Raw genomic sequence first — 17,421 nt, 5'->3', positions numbered from 1 at the left:
GGTCGCTCTGAAAATCTGGAAGTGGAGTTTGGAGCTCAGCAGAGCGGTGAAATCCGCCTGGCTTTAGGGCAGAGAGGAGAAGGGGGAAGGTGGGAGATGCAGTGGGGGCAGCAGGAGGGAGAGGGGCTCTGTCCCCTCCTCTGGGGGTGTGCCCAGGTCAGTGCCGTGTCCAGCTGGGGCTGTGCCAGCATCACTGGGGGTGTTTGGGAGGCAGAGGGTGAGGAAGGGGAGGCAGAGGAGCCCGAGCCGGTGCTGGAGCCCATCCCGCCGATGCCGGAGTCTCTGCAGCCCCTCAGCAGGCGCCTCCCGTTTCCAGCACTCCACACCACCGCGTCCCTGAGCGCTGCCCCTCACCTGCCGGGGCCACCGGGCCCGGGGCTCGGAGCTCATTAGCGGCTCCCACCTCCCCGCACAGGGGGTCAGGGAGCAGCAGCCGGGCCAGGGGAGAGGCTGCAGGGGCTTTGTGTGGGCTGCAGCCCCCTCAGCTGCTCAGTGGGCCCCAGAGCCGCTCCAGCCCCCGGGCTCTGGGGCTGCAGCACTGACAGAGGGGATCTGACAGAGACTGCGGGGGGCTCCCCCACCCACCCAGTGCTGCACCCGCTGTGTTTGTTCCTTCCCCTCTCCGCCAAACCATCCCACTGCTTTCCCTGCAGACCGGGAGCCTTGTCCTGGGTGTGGGGATTTCTGTGCAATGAGCCTTGTTCTGGGTGAGGGGGTGCCTATGCAATGAGCCTTGTTCTGGGTGTGGGGATTTCTGTGCAATGAGCCTTGTTCTGGGTGAGGGGGTGCCTATGCAATGAGCCTTGTTCTGGGTGTGGGGGTGCCCATCCCCTGCCGCTGCCCTGTCCCCCCCTGCCCGCCTGCAGCAGGGTTTATGCCAGGAATCGCCGCAGCATCCCTTTGATCTCCAGGCTGGAGGGGTCAGAGGGCGCAGGATCCTGCCGAGGGCCAGAGGGACAGGACTGCATCTGGGGAGGGGTCTGGCACCTGGGACCCCTCCTGGGCAGTGAACCAGGGGACAAGGGGCTGCCCTGCCCAGTGTCAGCGTGCCTGGGTGGGAGGTGCGGGCCTGTGCTCCCCCCAAAGTTGGGCCATTTCTCTTTAGGCATCAGCTAATTGCCCTCTGTGCAACCAGGGCACTGGGGGGCGATCCTTTCCCCAGGTGTGTCCCCCACACCTTCCAGCTGTGCCTGCCTGGCACGGGGCAGGGTCCCCATCGTTTTGGGTGGGGGCTCACGTGGCACCTTGGCTGGCACCCTGGGGTCCAGGCTTGGGGATCCGGGGGCTGCCAGCGTGCCCTGGCAGGGGACACTCATGGTGCTGGTACCCCAGGATGGGCACAGGGGGGCATTTCCCCCCCAGCAGATGGCAGCGTGCCCCACCTGCCCCTGCCCAGCCTCCCCCCGCAGATGCCTTTGCGTGGGGGCTGGAGCAGGAGGAGGGGGTGGGAATACTGGCTGGAGCGAGTCTGAACCTGGCATCTGTCGAATGTCACCTTACCCAGACAGTCTGTGCTTCCCTGTCTCCATATCAACCGTTCTGCTCCAGCCACCTGCAGGGGGGCGGCAGGAGCGTCTTTGGGAGGAGCCGCTCTCGCTGCTCCCCTCGCTCCCTGCAGCCCCCGGGTGCCAGACCCGGGCTGCAAATCACGGCCGATGCTCCTGCAGCCTGGGAGCCGGGGTGACCCCGGTGCCCGCGGCCTCGTGACCCCACCAAAGCACTGCCTGCCTCAGTTTCCCTTCCCCGGCGCTGCTGTGGCGCACGAGGGGTGCTGGGGCTCGTTCCACCCCAGCCGAGGCAGGGAGGGCCTCTTCCAGGAGCTCGGCATTTTTCCCTGGACTTGTCCCTCTTCCCTGCGACCAGATGTTCTCACCCTCCTCCCTGCAGCGGGGTCCCAGCCCAGCCCAGCAGCAGCAGCAGCAGCAGGCTGCCCTGCACCTGGACAGCGCTGGGGGACAGGGACAGGGACAAGGGACATTGCATGGCCGGGGCACAGGGACAAGGGACAAGGGACATTACACACCCTGGGGGACAGGGACCAGGGACACTTCACAGCGTCCTTGCGTGGCTGTCCCAGCTCCCAGGGCCCAGCTGGGAGGGAGAGCCCAACCCTTCCCACCCCAGCTGGGCTGTGGCAGCGCCAAAGGCAGCGAGGAGCTGAGCCCAGTGTGGGGCAGGGGGTGGCGGCATCAGGGCTTGGTGTTGTGGGGGTGCTGGAGCCTTTTGAGGAGATGCTGGGGCTTTTGGGGAGATGCTGGAGTGTTTGGGGAGATGCTGGAGCATTTACAGAGACACAGGAGCATTTGTCATGGGGGCGCTGGAGTACATGGGGGGATGCTGGAACACTGGAGGGATGTTGGAGTACCTGGGGTGGGGATTCTGAAGTGTTGGATGGATGCTGGGGGACTTGGAGAAGTGCTGGAGCACTGAGGAGACTCATTTTGGAGCATGGGGGCAGTGCTGGAGCATTTTAGGGGGTGCTGGGGCATTTGGGGAGGTGCTGGGGGACGTGGGGAGGTGCTGGGGCACCGAGGTCGGGACTGGGCACCTGTGGGCATAGGATGGGCAGCTGGGGTCCGTGGGTGGCACTCGTGGGGCTGCCCTGGGGCTCGTGGGTGCTGCTGGGGGTCGGGGTGCCTTGGGAAGGCTCAGGACGGACACACGGACAGCCAGGACAGACTCTCCCTCCTCTCCCCGCCATGCAGCGGCTCCTGCGAGTGTGTAATTTCACCACAGTGCCTAAACCAGGGACAGAAGTAAATTGACCTTTTCACCCGTTTTCCTACCAGGGGGATTATAGCCTGTTTCCTGTTAAATCTCTCCAAGAACTGGCTCCATCCTGCTCATGGAGTGGGGCGGGGAGGGGGGACAGGCACCCACCCCAAGCGGGGGCTTCCATTTCCCTCCTCGTCCCCCTGCTCGGCGCCTTTCCCACCCCATCCCATCGCTCCACCACCCCTCAGCTCATTAAAGTCTTCGGGGTGATTTCACCAACCCCGGGCAAAACCAACGTGGAAAAAATTGCTGGGAGGAAGGAACCGAAGGCGGAGAGTGATAAATATTGAAAGGGTGGGATTTCGATGTAGGCTGCAACAGCTGTGCCGGTTACAGTGTCACACTATCTCTCCACAGGTTTACTGACCCATTTCCATTCACACGGCTGCCAGTATCTTAGCAACTGCAACAGTCCCCCAAGAACAGGCATATTGCCTGCTATTAGTGACTGCTGCAACTGTGTCAAGGTTAGCTCTCTCCCTCCAAGCCCTGCCGGGTTTGTTTTTCGCCCAGAGCCAGCGCAGTCTGTTCGGTGGCATGTCCCCCGGCAGCCATCCTGGGTGCTGGGTGCTCATCTCTGCATGGAGAACGCCAGCGGGGCTGCAGGGCTGCTGGGATGGCTGGGATGGGGGTTTAGGGCATGGGGTGCTTCAGGCTGTGGGTTTGGGCGGTGGGATGGAGCAGGATGTGGGGTGGGTGCCCTGGGAGGTGCTGCAGGGTATTGGTGATGGGGTGGGGTGCAAAGTGTGTCCCCAAAAATAGGACTGTTGCCATCTAGTTGGGTGTCACTGTCACCCCTGTGCAGCTCTGAGCCCTGAGAGCCGGGAGAGGGCTGGGGACTGTGCTCATCCCACTTGGGTGCTGGGTGTTCATCTTTCCATGAGAAATGCCAGCAGGGCCTGAGTGGTTGGCAGGATGGGGATGGATAGGATGTGGGGCTGTGTGGTGGGATGGTGCAGGATGCAGGATTAGGTGATGGGGTGGTCCAGGATGTGAGATTAGGTGGTGGGATGAAGGAGGAGGCAGGATTCAGCGGTGGGATGGTGCAGGATGCAGGATGAGGTGGTGGGATGAAGGAGGATGCAGGATTAGGTGGTGAGATGAAGGAGGATGCAGGATTTGGTGGTGGGATGGTGCAGGATGCAGGATTTGATGGTGGGATGGTGCAGGATGCAGGATTTGATGGTGGGATGAAGGAGGATGCGGGATTAGGTGGTGGGATGGTGCAGGATGCAGGATGAGGTGGTGGGATGGTGCAGGATGCAGGATTTGATGGTGGGATGAAGGAGGATGCAGGATTAGGTGGTGAGATGAAGGAGGATGCAGGATTTGGTGGTGGGATGGTGCAGGATGCAGGATTTGATGGTGGGATGAAGGAGGATGCAGGATTAGGTGGTGAGATGAAGGAGGATGCAGGATTTGATGGTGGGATGAAGGAGGATGCAGGATTTGATGGTGGGATGAAGGAGGATGCAGGATTAGGTGGTGAGATGAAGGAGGATGCAGGATTTGGTGGTGGGATGGTGCAGGATGCAGGATGAGGTGGTGGGATGGTGCAGGATGCAGGATTTGATGGTAGGATGAAGGAGGATGCAGGATTAGGTGGTGAGATGAAGGAGGATGCAGGATTTGACGGTGGGATGGTGCAGGATGCAGGATGAGGTGGTGGGATGCAGGGCTGAGTGGTGCAGTGGGTGGGATGCACCTTGGCTGGCAGGATGGATGGGGATGCACTGCTGGATGGTGGGATGGAGCAGGAGGTGGGGCTGGGAGATGCTGCAGGGTGCTCAGGAGGTGTGGGGTGTTAATGTGACCCCAGAAGGAGTGTTGTCGTCCAGCTGGGTGCCACCATCATCCCAGCCTCAGCGAATCGCCTGGGCTGGGCCTGCACTGATCCCAGTCGGGTGTCACAGCTGGACTGGCCTCACCCTGTGCCCTCGGGGGCTCAGCTCTCTCTGGGCATGGCAGGGCATGGATGGCACGTGTCCCTGGGTCCATGTGGTACCAGGGGCGTGGAGAACAGGGCACGTCTGTCCAGGCACCTCCACACACCAGGGACAGCAGTGCCACGTGGGTGACACCCACTGTCACCATCTCTGTCCCCACAGCACCTGGCCCTGAGGCGAGGAGAAGTGAGAGAAGGGACCTGTGCTCCCTCAGCGTCCCCAAAAACTGCGATGTTGGGGTGACTGAACACACAGCAGGGAGCAGGCGAGCAGCTGCTGCATCCCCAAAACACCCGCGCAGGGAGGGAAACTGAGGCATGGGGCCCCTTGCCCGGCAGGCAGAGCCCCCCTCAGGCAGCTCCTGGGGCTGAGGGGCAGTGGGGTGGGCTGGGGTGGGCTGGGTGCATCCTGACGGCCCCAGAGGAGCAGCGGGTTGGGCTGGGGTGGCTGCTGGGGTGGGTTCTGTGTCCTGAGTGCCCCAGAGGAGCAGCAGGGTGGATGCTGGGGAGGGCTGGGTGCGTCCTGTGCCCCAGAGGAGCTGGGGTGGCTGCTGGAGTGGGTTTTGTGTTCCAAGTGCCCCAGAGGGGCATCAGGGTGGCTGCTGGGGTGGGCCGGGTGAATCCTGATGGCCCCAGAGTGGCAGCAGGGTGGGCTGGGGTGGTGCTGGGCTGGATTTTGTGTCCTGAGTGCCCCAGAGTGGCATCAGGGCAGGCTGGGGTGGTGCTGGGCTGGATTTTGTGTCCTGAGTGCCCCAGAGTGGCAGCAGGGCAGGCTAGGGTGGTGCTGGGGTGTGTCCTGAGTGCCCCATCCCAGCCACAGCCCCGGCAGCGCTGCAGACAGCAGGCTCCACACCGGCACGGCCGCGGGGACGGCTGCGAGGGAAGCCACAAAAATGATTTAAGGGGCTGGCGGGATTGATTTATTAAGAACAATTAAAAGCGCTAAATACGCTTAGCTCAGCCAGACACCGAGCAGGGAGCCTGGGGGGAGAGACCTGTCTGCGGATCCGGAGGGCGCGGCTGGCAGCAGAGGCTGTGGCAGTGCTGGGGACAGAGCCACAGGGGCTGGGCTGGGCCGGGGCAGGAGAGGGAGCTGCTGGAAGGGCACTGCAATGGGGTGCAGCACCCTGGCGCTGGATTTGGGCCCAGGGATGAGTTTGCATCCAGGGATAAATTACCACTCGGGGATGGATTTTCACCCAGGTGTGCCTTTGCGCCCTGTAGTGGGATGAATTTTCAGCCAGGGATGTGTTTGCACCCAGGGATGAATAGTTGAACCCAGGGATGGGTTTGTATCTAGGGGTGGGTTTGTATCTGGAGGTGGATTTGTATCCAGGGGAGGGGCTCACCCAGCCATGGGTTCGCACCCTGCAGTGGGATGAATTTGCATCCAGGGGAGTGTTTGCACTGCAGCTGGGAGGGATGGAAGGAATGCCAGGGACCAGGAGGCCCCCAGGCAGGGCTGCACTGAGGAGCTGTTGGGAGGCAGTGCCAGCTGCAGGATGCCCTGCAGGAGCAGTGAGCCGTGCTGGGCAGGGTGCTGCTGTGCCAGTCTCACAGTGCTACCCTGGGAGCCTTGGCAAAAGGGCTCCCCACCAATGGGCACCCACGGGGCTGACACGAGCGTGGGTCCAAGGAGCTCACGGAGCAGAAATCCCGGAGCGTTGTGACATCTGCAGACCTGCGTCCCTCACAGGAAATCCCAGCCGAAAGTCCTTGGAGGCTGGGAGAGTCCTTGGCCGTGTCCAGACCTGCCCAGCGCGGCTCCTCCCCGGCACCAGGGCGGCTCCGGGGGAGCTGGGCTCCCTCCTGGGGTCCCGGTGCTGTTCCTGGGTGCAGGATGGGCTTCAGCAAGCACTTCTGTGTCCCTGCGTGCTGCTGCCTCTTGGGCAGAGGGCTGTGCCTGCATTTTTCCAGTCCCAGGGGCTGCCTGCAGTGGGAGCACTGGTTTTGTACACATTTTCTACTGGAGGATCCATCCCCTTCACTGAGCTCACTAGGCTGGCTGTACTTTGGAATGGGCTCCCTGGGATGCTAAGCCGTGCTACCTTCCTCCCCTTCACCCCCCCAGGGCTGTCAGGGAGCTGGGGCTCAGGTTTTTAGGGTTGCGTTCAGATCCCCCACACGGAGCGCCCACAGCCTCCTTCAGCCGCCTCACCTTGGGGCTGGATGTGCCCAGTCCCCTTCACCGTGTGGGTCCCTGAGCCCGCTGGGCACATCCTGCCCACCCAACCCCACAGGAGCGGAGGGGCCCCTGCCCTGGCCCCTGCCAGGAGCCCCGGGAGCAGGAGGCGCTGGGGAAGGTGCGGGACGGGAGCAGAAGCTCCGCGGAACGCGGGCAGGGCCGAGCGGGGCCGGAGGCGTTCTGCTGACCCCGGCCCGGCCCCGGGCTCCCGCCGCCGCTCCCGGCAGCGCTTCCAGGGCTACCTGGGGCTGCCTGGGGTGGAAAAGCCATTGCTGCCTCTGGCCCGGTGCGTGCGCCTGTGCCAGCCCCGGCCGAGCCCCCCGGGGCAGGGTGGGCACTCGTGCCTTGTGCCCGAGCTCACCGCGGGCTCCCGGGGCCCTTTCCCGTGGCGATGGAGCCGGCGTGGGGTGAGCAGTGTGCTGTGAGGCGGGAGGGGGCCACGGTGGGTACCCGGCACCCTCTGCACGCCCTGAGCTCGCTGGGCGTGCCCGTGGGGACATGGCTGGGAACAGAGATGGACGGAGGTGAGCAGGGACAGAGGTAGGGGAGGTGACCAGGGATGGCAGTGCCCGGGGATGGAGGTGACCCTGCTCAGTGGCCCTGGCACAGCCTCTGTGCTCCTGCTTGCCCCAGGGCGGCACAGCCACAGCCGTGGGGACAAAGGCAGAACCCATGGCACAAGGGGGCTGCCCACGGCCCCCAGCGGGGACACGCTGCTGTCCCAGCAGGACGCTGGGGCCGGGTGTGTGCAGTGACCGTCCCAGGGCCGTGCGAGGGGGCGGTGGCAGGGCTGGGGCGGCCCCAGGACCCTCGGCCGTGTGTGCCCGGGTACCCCTGGCCCAGCCAGCGCTCCCGCCGCCGGCTGCCCAAGGGTTAACGAGAGTTTGCTGCTCCTGCAGACAATTAGTGACATCTTTGCTGACAACGCCACACTGAGCCTCTGCCGCCTCCCCGGCAGCACCAGCCCGGCCGCCCCCGCGGCCCCTCTCTGCCGCCTGCCCTCGGCACCGAGGTCCGGCCGGCACCGCACCCGGTACCGCACCCGGTACCGCACCCCGCACCCGGCACCGCACCTCGCACCCGGCACCGCGCCCCGACACCTCGCCCGGCGGCGCTCGGCAGCCGCGGCAGCATTGCAATCCCAAGCGGAGCAGCCGGCTCCCCTCGCTGCCCTCTGACCCGCTGTTGCTGTGGAAACTGCATCCCACGTAGGATTATGGAGCCGGAATCTGCAGGCTCCAAACCCCTCCAAATCCAGACGGTCACCGGGGTCCCCCCGCCCGCGGCGCCTGCGGGGAGCCCACGGGGTGCCTGATGTCCCCCTGGGGTGGCATCTGCTCCTGGAGGAGGTGGCAGCAGCGCTCCTGCGTCCCCTGGTTTGCACCCTCTGCCTGGTGACATGCTGGAGACGTCACGGTGTCACCACGAGGCCACCAGTGACCCCTGGCCCATCTGCTCCCTTGTGCCATCGCCCCAGTATCCTCTCCCTGTGTGCCATCCCTGCGCCTCAGGGGGACAGGCTGGTGGGCGAGCAGGACCCTCACCCAGGGAATGTGGCTCCACGCCAAGGACCCATCCCCAGCGCCTCTGGGGCAGCAGCAGGAGCTGGACGCCCACCAGAGACCCCCACACCCGCAGGGACCGGTCCCCAGCGGGGAAGGGGGGCACAGGGGAGAGCAGAGCCCGTTTGGGGAGCTCTGTGGGCTGCGCTTGTGTCTCAGCATCTCTCCTGCCACCCGAGGAGGTAGGAGCTGAATTAATCGCGATCAATTAGTGCTGCTTGCAGTCCCCGGCTCCCTCCCTGCACCAGCTTTGTGCACCCAGTGAGGGGGGCCCCGGTGTCCCCCCGTGTGCCATCGGGGACTGCAGCCCCTCCAGACCTCCAGATGGGGACAGGGGACAAGCAGGGTGTCCCCCAGCCCGTGTGGCCACGAGAAACGTTCCTGCTGTTGGATTTGGTGGCGGGGATGAGGAGGGGGCTGCAGGAGCCCCTCGAGGGCCCCGTGCCAGGCTGGAGCAGGACGCTGGGGTGTCCGGAGCCGGTGTCCGGATCCTGCAGGATACTGCAGCAAATGCCCTGCAATCTGCAGCCGGATGAATCCCACCTTCCTTCCCCCGCAACGTGCTGCCCTGGGCTACAGCTAATCTATTGTGCGCTGGGCTGCAGCCAGCACAAGCTGCAATACAGTAAATCCTTCTGCAGTATCCTGCAAGGGGACCGAGCCCAGCCGCAGCCGCCCGCCGCCGCCAGACAAAGAGGGGGCCCCCGTGGGGATGGGGTGCAGGGGACAGGGCACCCGGGGGTGGCGGGACCCCGGCGTCGTGCCGGCCGGCATGGGAGAATGAAGCCCTTGAGCAGGGCGGGAAGTTCTCCAGGGAGTTCTGGGTGGTGCTGTGCATTCTCCTGGCCCCCCAAATCTGCGGGTAGGGAGATGCTCAGTCCCCTGAGGTTGGGTTTTCCCTGACTGTTGTCACCACCGTGTTCCCCTTCAGGGTCCCGATGCGATGCAGGGCTTTCTGTGCCCGCCCTTTCCATGCGCGTGGTGCATCCTTCCCTGTGCCTCAGTTTCCCCACCAGTCAGGGCCACCGAGCCCCTCAGCCCCCTCCCTCAAGCAGAATCCATCACATGCGAGTCCCACTGCCCTTTTCCGGGGGATTTTGCGTGGATACTGTCATTATGGTTATTATTACTATTATTATTATTATTGGGATGTTGGTGGGGCTCTGCGGCTCTGCCGGACCCGTCTTTGGCGAGAGAGGCATCCTTCAAAGGGAAGGCGCTCCGTCACCGCCCCACAGCAGCTGCGTTCTCCTCAATTAGAAGAGGTAATGAAGCAATTTATGGGCATCTACAAAGTGATGTGTGAGTGACAGGCTGTGTACGATCCGCGCCGGGGCTCTGCCGGCAAGTTGTGTTCTTCCAATTTTAATGGAGAGCTCCCTGGCGAGGGGGGAGAGCAAACATTGGTGTGTCTGTGGGTGTGTGTGCTCGGGGGGCTGGCTCGGGGGTGCCGGTGTGGGTGGGTGGGTGCAGAGAGACCCGGGTGCTCCAATCCCCCTCCCTGGGGAGCCTGAGCTGTGCTGTAACCGGAGATGGAGGCAGCTGGGTGGGAGCCCAGCCCGGGGCGGGGGCACCACAGGACCTCTGGAACAGTTGGCTGCAGCTCCCCGTTCCCATCAGCGCCCTGCTCCTGCCTCAGTTTCCCTGCCGCTATCCATGTCCCCGCTGCATGGCACCGGCAGGCCCCTTCTTCACACCCCCAGATTTTGGGGCACCACCGTGGTCTCTCAAGGGGGGAGGGTGAATTTTGTTTAGGGGTCAAACCCGAGAGGCTTCCCCTGCCTGCACCAGGGTGTGGGATGGGGGTGTGCAGTGCTGTCCTGGTGTTCTGGGTGCCTGGGGGTCCCTGCAGCTCGTGTGTGCTGCCATGGGGTGTTGTACCTCCAAACAGGTGTGATCCTGTGCACAGAAGTGGGTGCTGCACCTCCAGGGGCTGGCGCACCTGTCTGTGTACCTGTAACACAGGTGTGCACCGATAGTGCGTCACCAGAGCCAGTGCATGTTCCTGGACCTGTCTGTGTGTACCTGTACATGCTTGGCACACGTGTGACCCACCTGTGTGCCCGTTGGTTCCTCATGTGTTCCTGTACCTGTGTGTGCCCACAGCACTGTGGGTGTGTGTGGTGCACCTGTGTGAGGCCTGTCTGCACACACGCGTGTGCAAATCCTCCCCTGTGTGTGTACCTGTGCACACACCTGCATGTGCTCAACCATCTTGTGTGCATTCAGGCCTGTTAGTGGCTGCCACCCCCTCCATGCCCGCATATTGTGGGGTGCCAGGCCGCCGGTGTGATGGGGCAGGGGCTGCCCCCGCCTCCCCACAGCCCTGCCCCATCCCGCCGGGGCTGGCATCGTCCCCAGCGGCTCCCACACCCCGGCTCGGCCCCAGCCGGCCGCATCTCCCAGGAAACAGGATCCACAGCCAGGAGTTTCCGCTCAACTCGTGTGTGCCTCCCACAAAAAAAAAAAAAAAAAAAAAAAAAAAAAAAAAAAGAAAAAACCCACCCTGACACCAGCCCGGCCGTTAATCCTGCCCGGCTCATTCTGCTTTTCTTGTCTAGCCAGTTTCTAAAATTGGCCCAGGGAGGCAACTGGCTGCTCTCCCCCCACCCAGACCCCCCCTCGGTCCCCACCTGGTGCCCCCGGCGCGGTGTCAGCACCTGGAGCGGTCACCCCATGGACGGCCGGCGGGATGGGGCTGGGCCGGGCGGCTCCGGTGCCCGCCGTGGGCTGTGCGTGGGCACCGGCGGGCCCCGGTGGGCACTGCCAGCATCCTCCCCTCCCGGCGGGCGCCCCTGCGCTGCCCGGGCAGCCCCCAGCCCCAGCCGGGGAGCGGGGCTGTGCCGAGCGAGCTTTCGGCACGGGCACGCGTCCATCTGGCGCCTCGCAAATGTTACTGGCCTCGCAGGATCCCGGCTCGCTCGGCGTTAACCCGCGGCGCCCCGGCGGGCAGCGGGGAGCGGGGGGCATCGCGGCGGGCCCCCGGGGCTGCAGCGGGGCGAGGGGGGCTCTGAGCCGCCGGGGGGCCGGGGCCGGGCCGGGGGCGGCCGGCGGAGCCCCCTCCGCGGCCCGGGTGTTACACGGCCCGGCGCTGGGCAGGGACGCGGCGGGGCCGTGACTCATGCTGTGGCTATAACGGGGAGCAGGGCACGGGGGCCGCGGCCATCTGCGCGGCCTCGGGGCTGCCAGCGCGCCGCGGGGCCCTGGGGTGCGCCCCCCGCCCGGGCACAGCCCCCGGGGCAGGCCCGGCCCGAGCGCCCGGTGCCCGAGCCCGGTGCCCGAGGGAGCGGCGCCGGGGTGCCCCGAACCCTCCCGCGGGCACGGAGAGGGCAGAGCGGGGGCCCGGGGCCGCTCGGCTCCCGCGCCGGCTCCGCGGGGCGGGGGAACAAAGCTGGCACCGAGGGAAGAGCTAAATTTAGCCCGCTCCCTGCTAGCTCTGAACTGCGGCGCTGGGCTCCAGCCGGCCGAGGTGCCACCATCGCTGCCGTCCGTCTGTCCGCCGCTCCCGAGCTCCCCCGGCCGGGCAGGGCGCTCAGACGCCTCCGCCGCCAAGGGAGCTGGGCGGGGGCACGGGGGTCCCCGGAGCGCCCCCAGCACCCGGGGACAGCGGGCACCCACCTTTGGGGGGCGGTACGGGGGTCCTTGCACCAGGGAAGGGGCTCCTGACTGATGGGATGGATGATTGCTGGCAGAGATGGTCCCTGGAGGGCGTTGGTTGTTGTGGGGAGATGGGCATTACAGGGACATGGTCTTTGAGGGGTTACAGTCATTGCAGGGGAAATGGTCATTAGGGGGAGATGGTCCTTGCAGGGGACACAGCTTCTCGTGGGGGAGATGGTCGCTGCAGGGGAGGCGGTCATGGCAGGAGGGACGGTCCTTGTGGGGAAGATGGTGCTTGAAGGCCACGTGGTTCCTGCAGAGGAGAGTCCTTGCAGGGCAGATGGCTCATGGGGAAATGGCCATTGCAGGAGAAATGGCCCTTGCAGGGAGATGGTTTCTCCTGAGGCTGAAGGTCCTTGCAGGGAGATGGTTTCTCCTGAGGCTGAAGGTCCTTGCAGGGAGATGGTTTCTCCTGAGGGAGAAGGTCCTTGCAGGGAGATGGTTTCTCCTGAGGCTGAAGGTCCTTGCAGGGAGATGGTTTCTCCTGGGGGAGAAGGTCCTTGCAGGGAGATGGTTTCTCCTGGGGGAGAAGGTCCTTGCAGGGAGATGGTTTCTCCTGAGGGAGAAGGTCCTTGCAGGGAGATGGTTTCTCCTGAGGCTGAAGGTCCTTGCAGGGAGATGGTTTCTCCTGGGGGAGAAGGTCCTTGCAGGGAGATGGTTTCTCCTGGGGGAGAAGGTCCTTGCAGGGAGATGGTTTCTCCTGGGGGAGAAGGTCCTTGCAGGGAGATGGTTTCTTGCAGCAGCAGGAACAGGAGCCTGGCCAGGCCTGCCCGCCTCAAGGGCACCATGCCACATTCTGAGGGTGGAGCCCATCCAGGGTGCCACAGCCCCAGGAGCCCCAGGCCTGGGGATGCCACCAGCATCTCCCCTGCTCCAGGAGACCCCAGTGGCACATCCAGAGCCAGGCTCGGGGCCGTGTCCCTGACTCAGCACCGTCCCCAGCAGCATGGGGGTGTCCCTGGGGTCCCTGTAGCCAGGACCACGGGGATTGCAGGGAAATGAACCCCCCAGCCACCTTCCTGCAGCTCTGGGTTATGAGGAGGTGTCAAGACCTTTGGCACCCGTTGTTCATAGCCCAGTGGTCCCAGACCCTCCTCCCAGGGCCAGGGCGGGTGTCTGAGCCTGCCCTGGGGGTGATGTGAGAGGGCAGAACCCAGGGATGTTTGCCCCCCATGCCAGCCAATCCCCTCTGGCACTGGGGTCCCTGCAGCATCCCCGTGGTGCGTTGGAGGCACAGGGCCCCTCAGCAGCTCCCTGCTTGGGGGGCACCCCAGAAAAGCCTCTCCAGCCCCACAAAGGGAACTGGCGGCCAAGCAGCTCGTCTGGACCCGTTACCTAAGATGAAACCCAGGCGCCATCTGCTCCATCTCCTAATTAAGAGCATGGCAGAGGAGTCAGGGCAGCGGGAGGACGTGGTGATGGCAGGGGGGCTGTGACAGCGGGGCTCCAGCCGTGGGGTGACAGCTGAAGGGAGGGTCAGGGCTGCCTGCAGGCGCCGTGTGCCCCAGCACCCATCTGTGCCCACCCTCCCGAGGCCCCAGTCCTGCCCTGCTCCCAGCCCAGGGGGGGTGGCGGGTCCCCAGGGTGGGTGGGGGCTCTGGGAGCTGCCGGCGGTACCGGAGAGGACCCCGAGCACCCCTGGCACCGATGGGTGCCCCACTTGAGAGGAGGGCAGGGACGAGGGAGAGGAGGGAGCAGGGCCCGCGTGCTCTGGGGTCCGCGATGCTGAATTAGGGGGGATGCGGAGCTCGGCGTGCGGGGGGGGAAGCCGAGGGACCCCCCGCGTGGCGCGGGGAGGAGGTGGCCGTGGGGCTGGCGGGGAACACGGAAACCCTCGGCGAGCCCTGCCAGGAAGCTGTCACTGGAGGGGATTTTCCATTGGTGTCAGCAGCGCAGGACGGGCCCGGGGAGCTGCTGGGGCGGCGGCTGGGGGGCCGGGGAGGGGCCCAGGGGATGCGAGGGACGGGGTGCGGGTGGGACAGGCTCCCCAGTGCCCCGGGGCGGGGGGGTTGGTGTGCGGGGGAGCCGCACCCCCGTGGCACCCCCAGATGGGGAGGAAAGCCACCCTGGTGTGCCAGTGTGACCGTGGTGTGTGAGTGTGCAAGGGACGGGCACCGCCACGGCGTCCCCGCGTTCACACGAGTGGGACACCCCCGTGCCGCTCTGGGGGCAGGCAGGGTACCCCTGCCGGGAATGCCAGCTGTGCCCACGGACACGGGTGACAGCGGGACCGGACACGGCCCCACGCCCGTGTAGGGGTACTTGGGCCCCCCCCAAAGCGTGGCGGCGCTCGGGGAGCCCCGAGGCTCGGGGGCGGCGGGGAGGACGCCCCGTCCCCAGCGCTGCGGCCGCGGGCACGGCGCCCGGGGGGCGGGAGGCGGCGGGCCGGCGTGTCCCCATCTGTGTGGCGGCTGTGTCCCTGCCGCCTGCCTGGCTCCCGGTGGCATCTCCGGCCCCACCCTGACGTCTGGGTGGCCTCGGAGCCGGGCACCAAACCACGTCCGTGTCCTGCGGGGCCGTCCCTCCATCCCCCCGCCGCCGCGCCGGTGCCAAGGCGGCCCCTCCGTGCCCGCCCTGTGCCAGCGCTGCGGGCCGGGGCCGGGTGCCAGCGGCCTCGGGGAGCTCAGGGGGGCTCGGGGCGCCCGCAGCCCCCTGCACGCTCTGCTGCCCCCCCACGGCACCTTCCCAGCAAGGGGGAGCCCGGCCTGGGTGGGGCGGGGGCGCTGGGAGGACATGCTGCCGGCTCGGAGCAGCCTGCTCTGGTGGAAGGTGTCCCTGCCCTGGCAGGCGGCTGGAAGGAGATGAGCTTTAAGGTCCCTTCCAACCCAAACCATTCCATGATTCTGATTCCTCTCGCCGCCAACCTCCGTCAAGCCTGAAACCGTTAAACTAATTAAAGCTTTGCAGCAGCAGGATTAAGCCCGGGCAGGGGAGGTGGGAGCCCAGGTAGTCGATTAGTTCACCAGGCGAGGATATTGGATTTCTGCGAGGCGAGTCAGCAGTCTTCGGGGGCTGTTATCTTTGCAGGGCTGCGGGGTCAGGAGGTGGGAAGCGGAGGTGACTGCAATCTCGCCCGCTTCATCCCCCCGCTCTTCATCCTCACCCCCCCCGGCCCCGCCGCAGCGCCCGGTCTGGCCGGCTCCCCCCGCCCGCGGCGCCCATCTCTATCTCCCCTTCTCCCTCCGTCCCTCCTCGCTTGTGTGGTCTCGGCTGGTGTTTTGTAACCAGGGAGGAGAAAAAAAAAAATTAAAAGAAATTAAAAAAAAAAAAAGGGGGAAAATAAAAAAATAAGGAAAAAGGCCCTACCCCTGGCGAGGAAGCCAGGAATGGCGAGGTCCGGAGAGCCTAATGGGAAACATGTGGCGGCTGCCTGGGGCTGAGCGGGGAGGTGAAAGTGAGCGCGGCGGCGCAGCGAGCAACCCGGTGCGCCCCCCCGAGCGCCGCGGAGCCCCCTCCCACGCCGCGCCCCGCGCTGGGCCGGTGGGTGGGGGCTCGGGGGGTGCAGGTGGTCCCCGCGATGGGGGCGCTTTGCACGGGGCGAGGGCGGGGTCCCGGCGCACGGAGCGACCCCCGCGTGTCACGGGACACGTGTGGCCCCGGTGGGACCGGAGCCGGACCGGACACCGGGGCTGTGGGGTCAGGGCATCCCCTGACACCGGGGATGAACGTGGGCAGCGGGGACCGTGCCGAGCGGGGCGATGCCGTGTCCAGGGACCCCCACACCCGGGCGGACCCTCGGGCGTCCCGCAGCGTTTGCCCAAGCAGCCGCAGCTCCGTGCGGGGGGACGGCGGCGAAGAGCCGGGGGGGGGGCATCGCGACACCCCCGACACCCCCGACACCCCCGGACACCCCAACCTCCCCTGGAGCCGCGCTGCCTGTGCAGCGGGGGCCAGTTCCCGGCGGCTGCTCTGGAAAACCTCCCGTTTGTTTCCTTCCTGCTGCCTCCCCTCCGACAGCTCCCTGGGCACACCAGCAGCCTCAGCAGAGACGAGACCGGTCTTTCTAGCACATATTTTCCTGCTCCACATAGCCCTTGGTGTAACTTTACACCGAGGTGCCCGCAGCTCCGCGGTGCCAGCGCTGCGCCCAAAGGCTGGCGGGGAGACGGGGAAAGGGGGGGATGCGGATGGACTGACAGGTTTGAATTCTCTTTCCCTGCCTTGTTGATAAGTTGTCACGCTAATCCAGACACCGGGAAGAGCCTGGATCACGCCGAGCGGCTGCGTGTGTGTGTCTGCGGGTGTGTGCTGGGGGAGGGAGCCAACCGGCAGGGATTCACACGCGGCGCTGGGGAGGGAGAACAGGCGGACGTGCTGGCACGGGGGGCTTGCGGGGGGCTCGGGGGCTCCACCGTGCCCCCCTGTGCCGCACGGGCAGCGGCTGGAGGTGCCTCTGCAGGAGAGCGGGGGGCCAGAGCGTTCTGCACACGCCTGTGCAATGTGCACATCCATGGCGATGAGCACACGTGTGCCCACAGCCTGGTGGGAGATGCTGTGGGTATCTCATAGGGGCAGCCCCCTGTTCGAGGCAGGGACACGGTGGGGAGGAAAGGGTTGTCCTGCCCCAAAACGCCACCCTGGGCATCCCGTGACGGGGCCAAGGGCACAATCCCGTGGGTGTCCCCGTGGGTCGCGGCCTCGAGGGGAGGCGTCAACGGGCGGCGCACGGTGTGCCCAGCCCCTGGGCACCGCCCAGGGCAGCCGGGGCGAGGGGCGCTCCCGGGGGAGGGGGCGGCTGGGCTGATGTGCGGGGTCTCTCTCGCGCAGATGGGAGCTCGGTCGCCTGCCAGCCCCTCGCACTGGAGAACGGTGCCAGCCCGCCAGCCGAGTGGTTCCCGTGTGCCCAGGGCTCCGGCCCCTGCCAGCCCGGCAGCGACGGCGACAGCAGGAGCTTCCGAGTGAACCTGCACTGCAAACACCCCCGGAACAGGTACCTGGGGGCTCACCCCAAACATGGGGTGCGGCACCAGGGGGGTTGGTGGCACATCTTGCTGCCCATGTTCTGTCCATCCCTACCTGGGTGAGGGGGGATCCCCGGCTCTGCACAGCCTCCCGGCTTGGGATTTTTGGGTGAACAGAGGGGCTGCAGGCCCTGTGCAGTGAGCACGTGGTGGTGCCCGGCACCCACCCGTGAGTGCCCGAGCCACCCCAGCACAGCCCTCGCTGTACCCTCTTCCCAAGAGGGGAAACTGAGGCAGGCGCCACGAGGGGCGTCCCGCCGAGGGGAGGGCGGCCCCGGGCAGTGTCCCCGCGGGCGGGGGCTGCAGCTGCGCTCGGGGCGGGCGGGAGCCGGG

The 17,421-nt window shown here is 66.1% G+C and overlaps 1 protein-coding gene across 2 annotated transcripts in view; it reads left to right on the top strand.

Moving 5' to 3' along the window:
* Positions 1-17,421, top strand: part of AHDC1 (AT-hook DNA binding motif containing 1) — a 51,679-nt gene that overhangs the window by 25,326 nt on the left and 8,932 nt on the right. For both annotated transcript variants that reach the window (XM_063177238.1, XM_063177237.1), the window contains exon 2: positions 16,895-17,057. In XM_063177238.1, the coding sequence (XP_063033308.1) occupies positions 16,895-17,057 (163 nt within the window). The remainder of the gene's footprint in view (positions 1-16,894; positions 17,058-17,421) is intronic.

This window comes from Melospiza melodia, chromosome 27, assembly GCF_035770615.1.
Source record: "Melospiza melodia melodia isolate bMelMel2 chromosome 27, bMelMel2.pri, whole genome shotgun sequence".
Taxonomy (NCBI): Eukaryota; Metazoa; Chordata; class Aves; order Passeriformes; family Passerellidae; genus Melospiza; species Melospiza melodia.
This window is presented reverse-complemented; position numbering and strand designations above follow the sequence as displayed.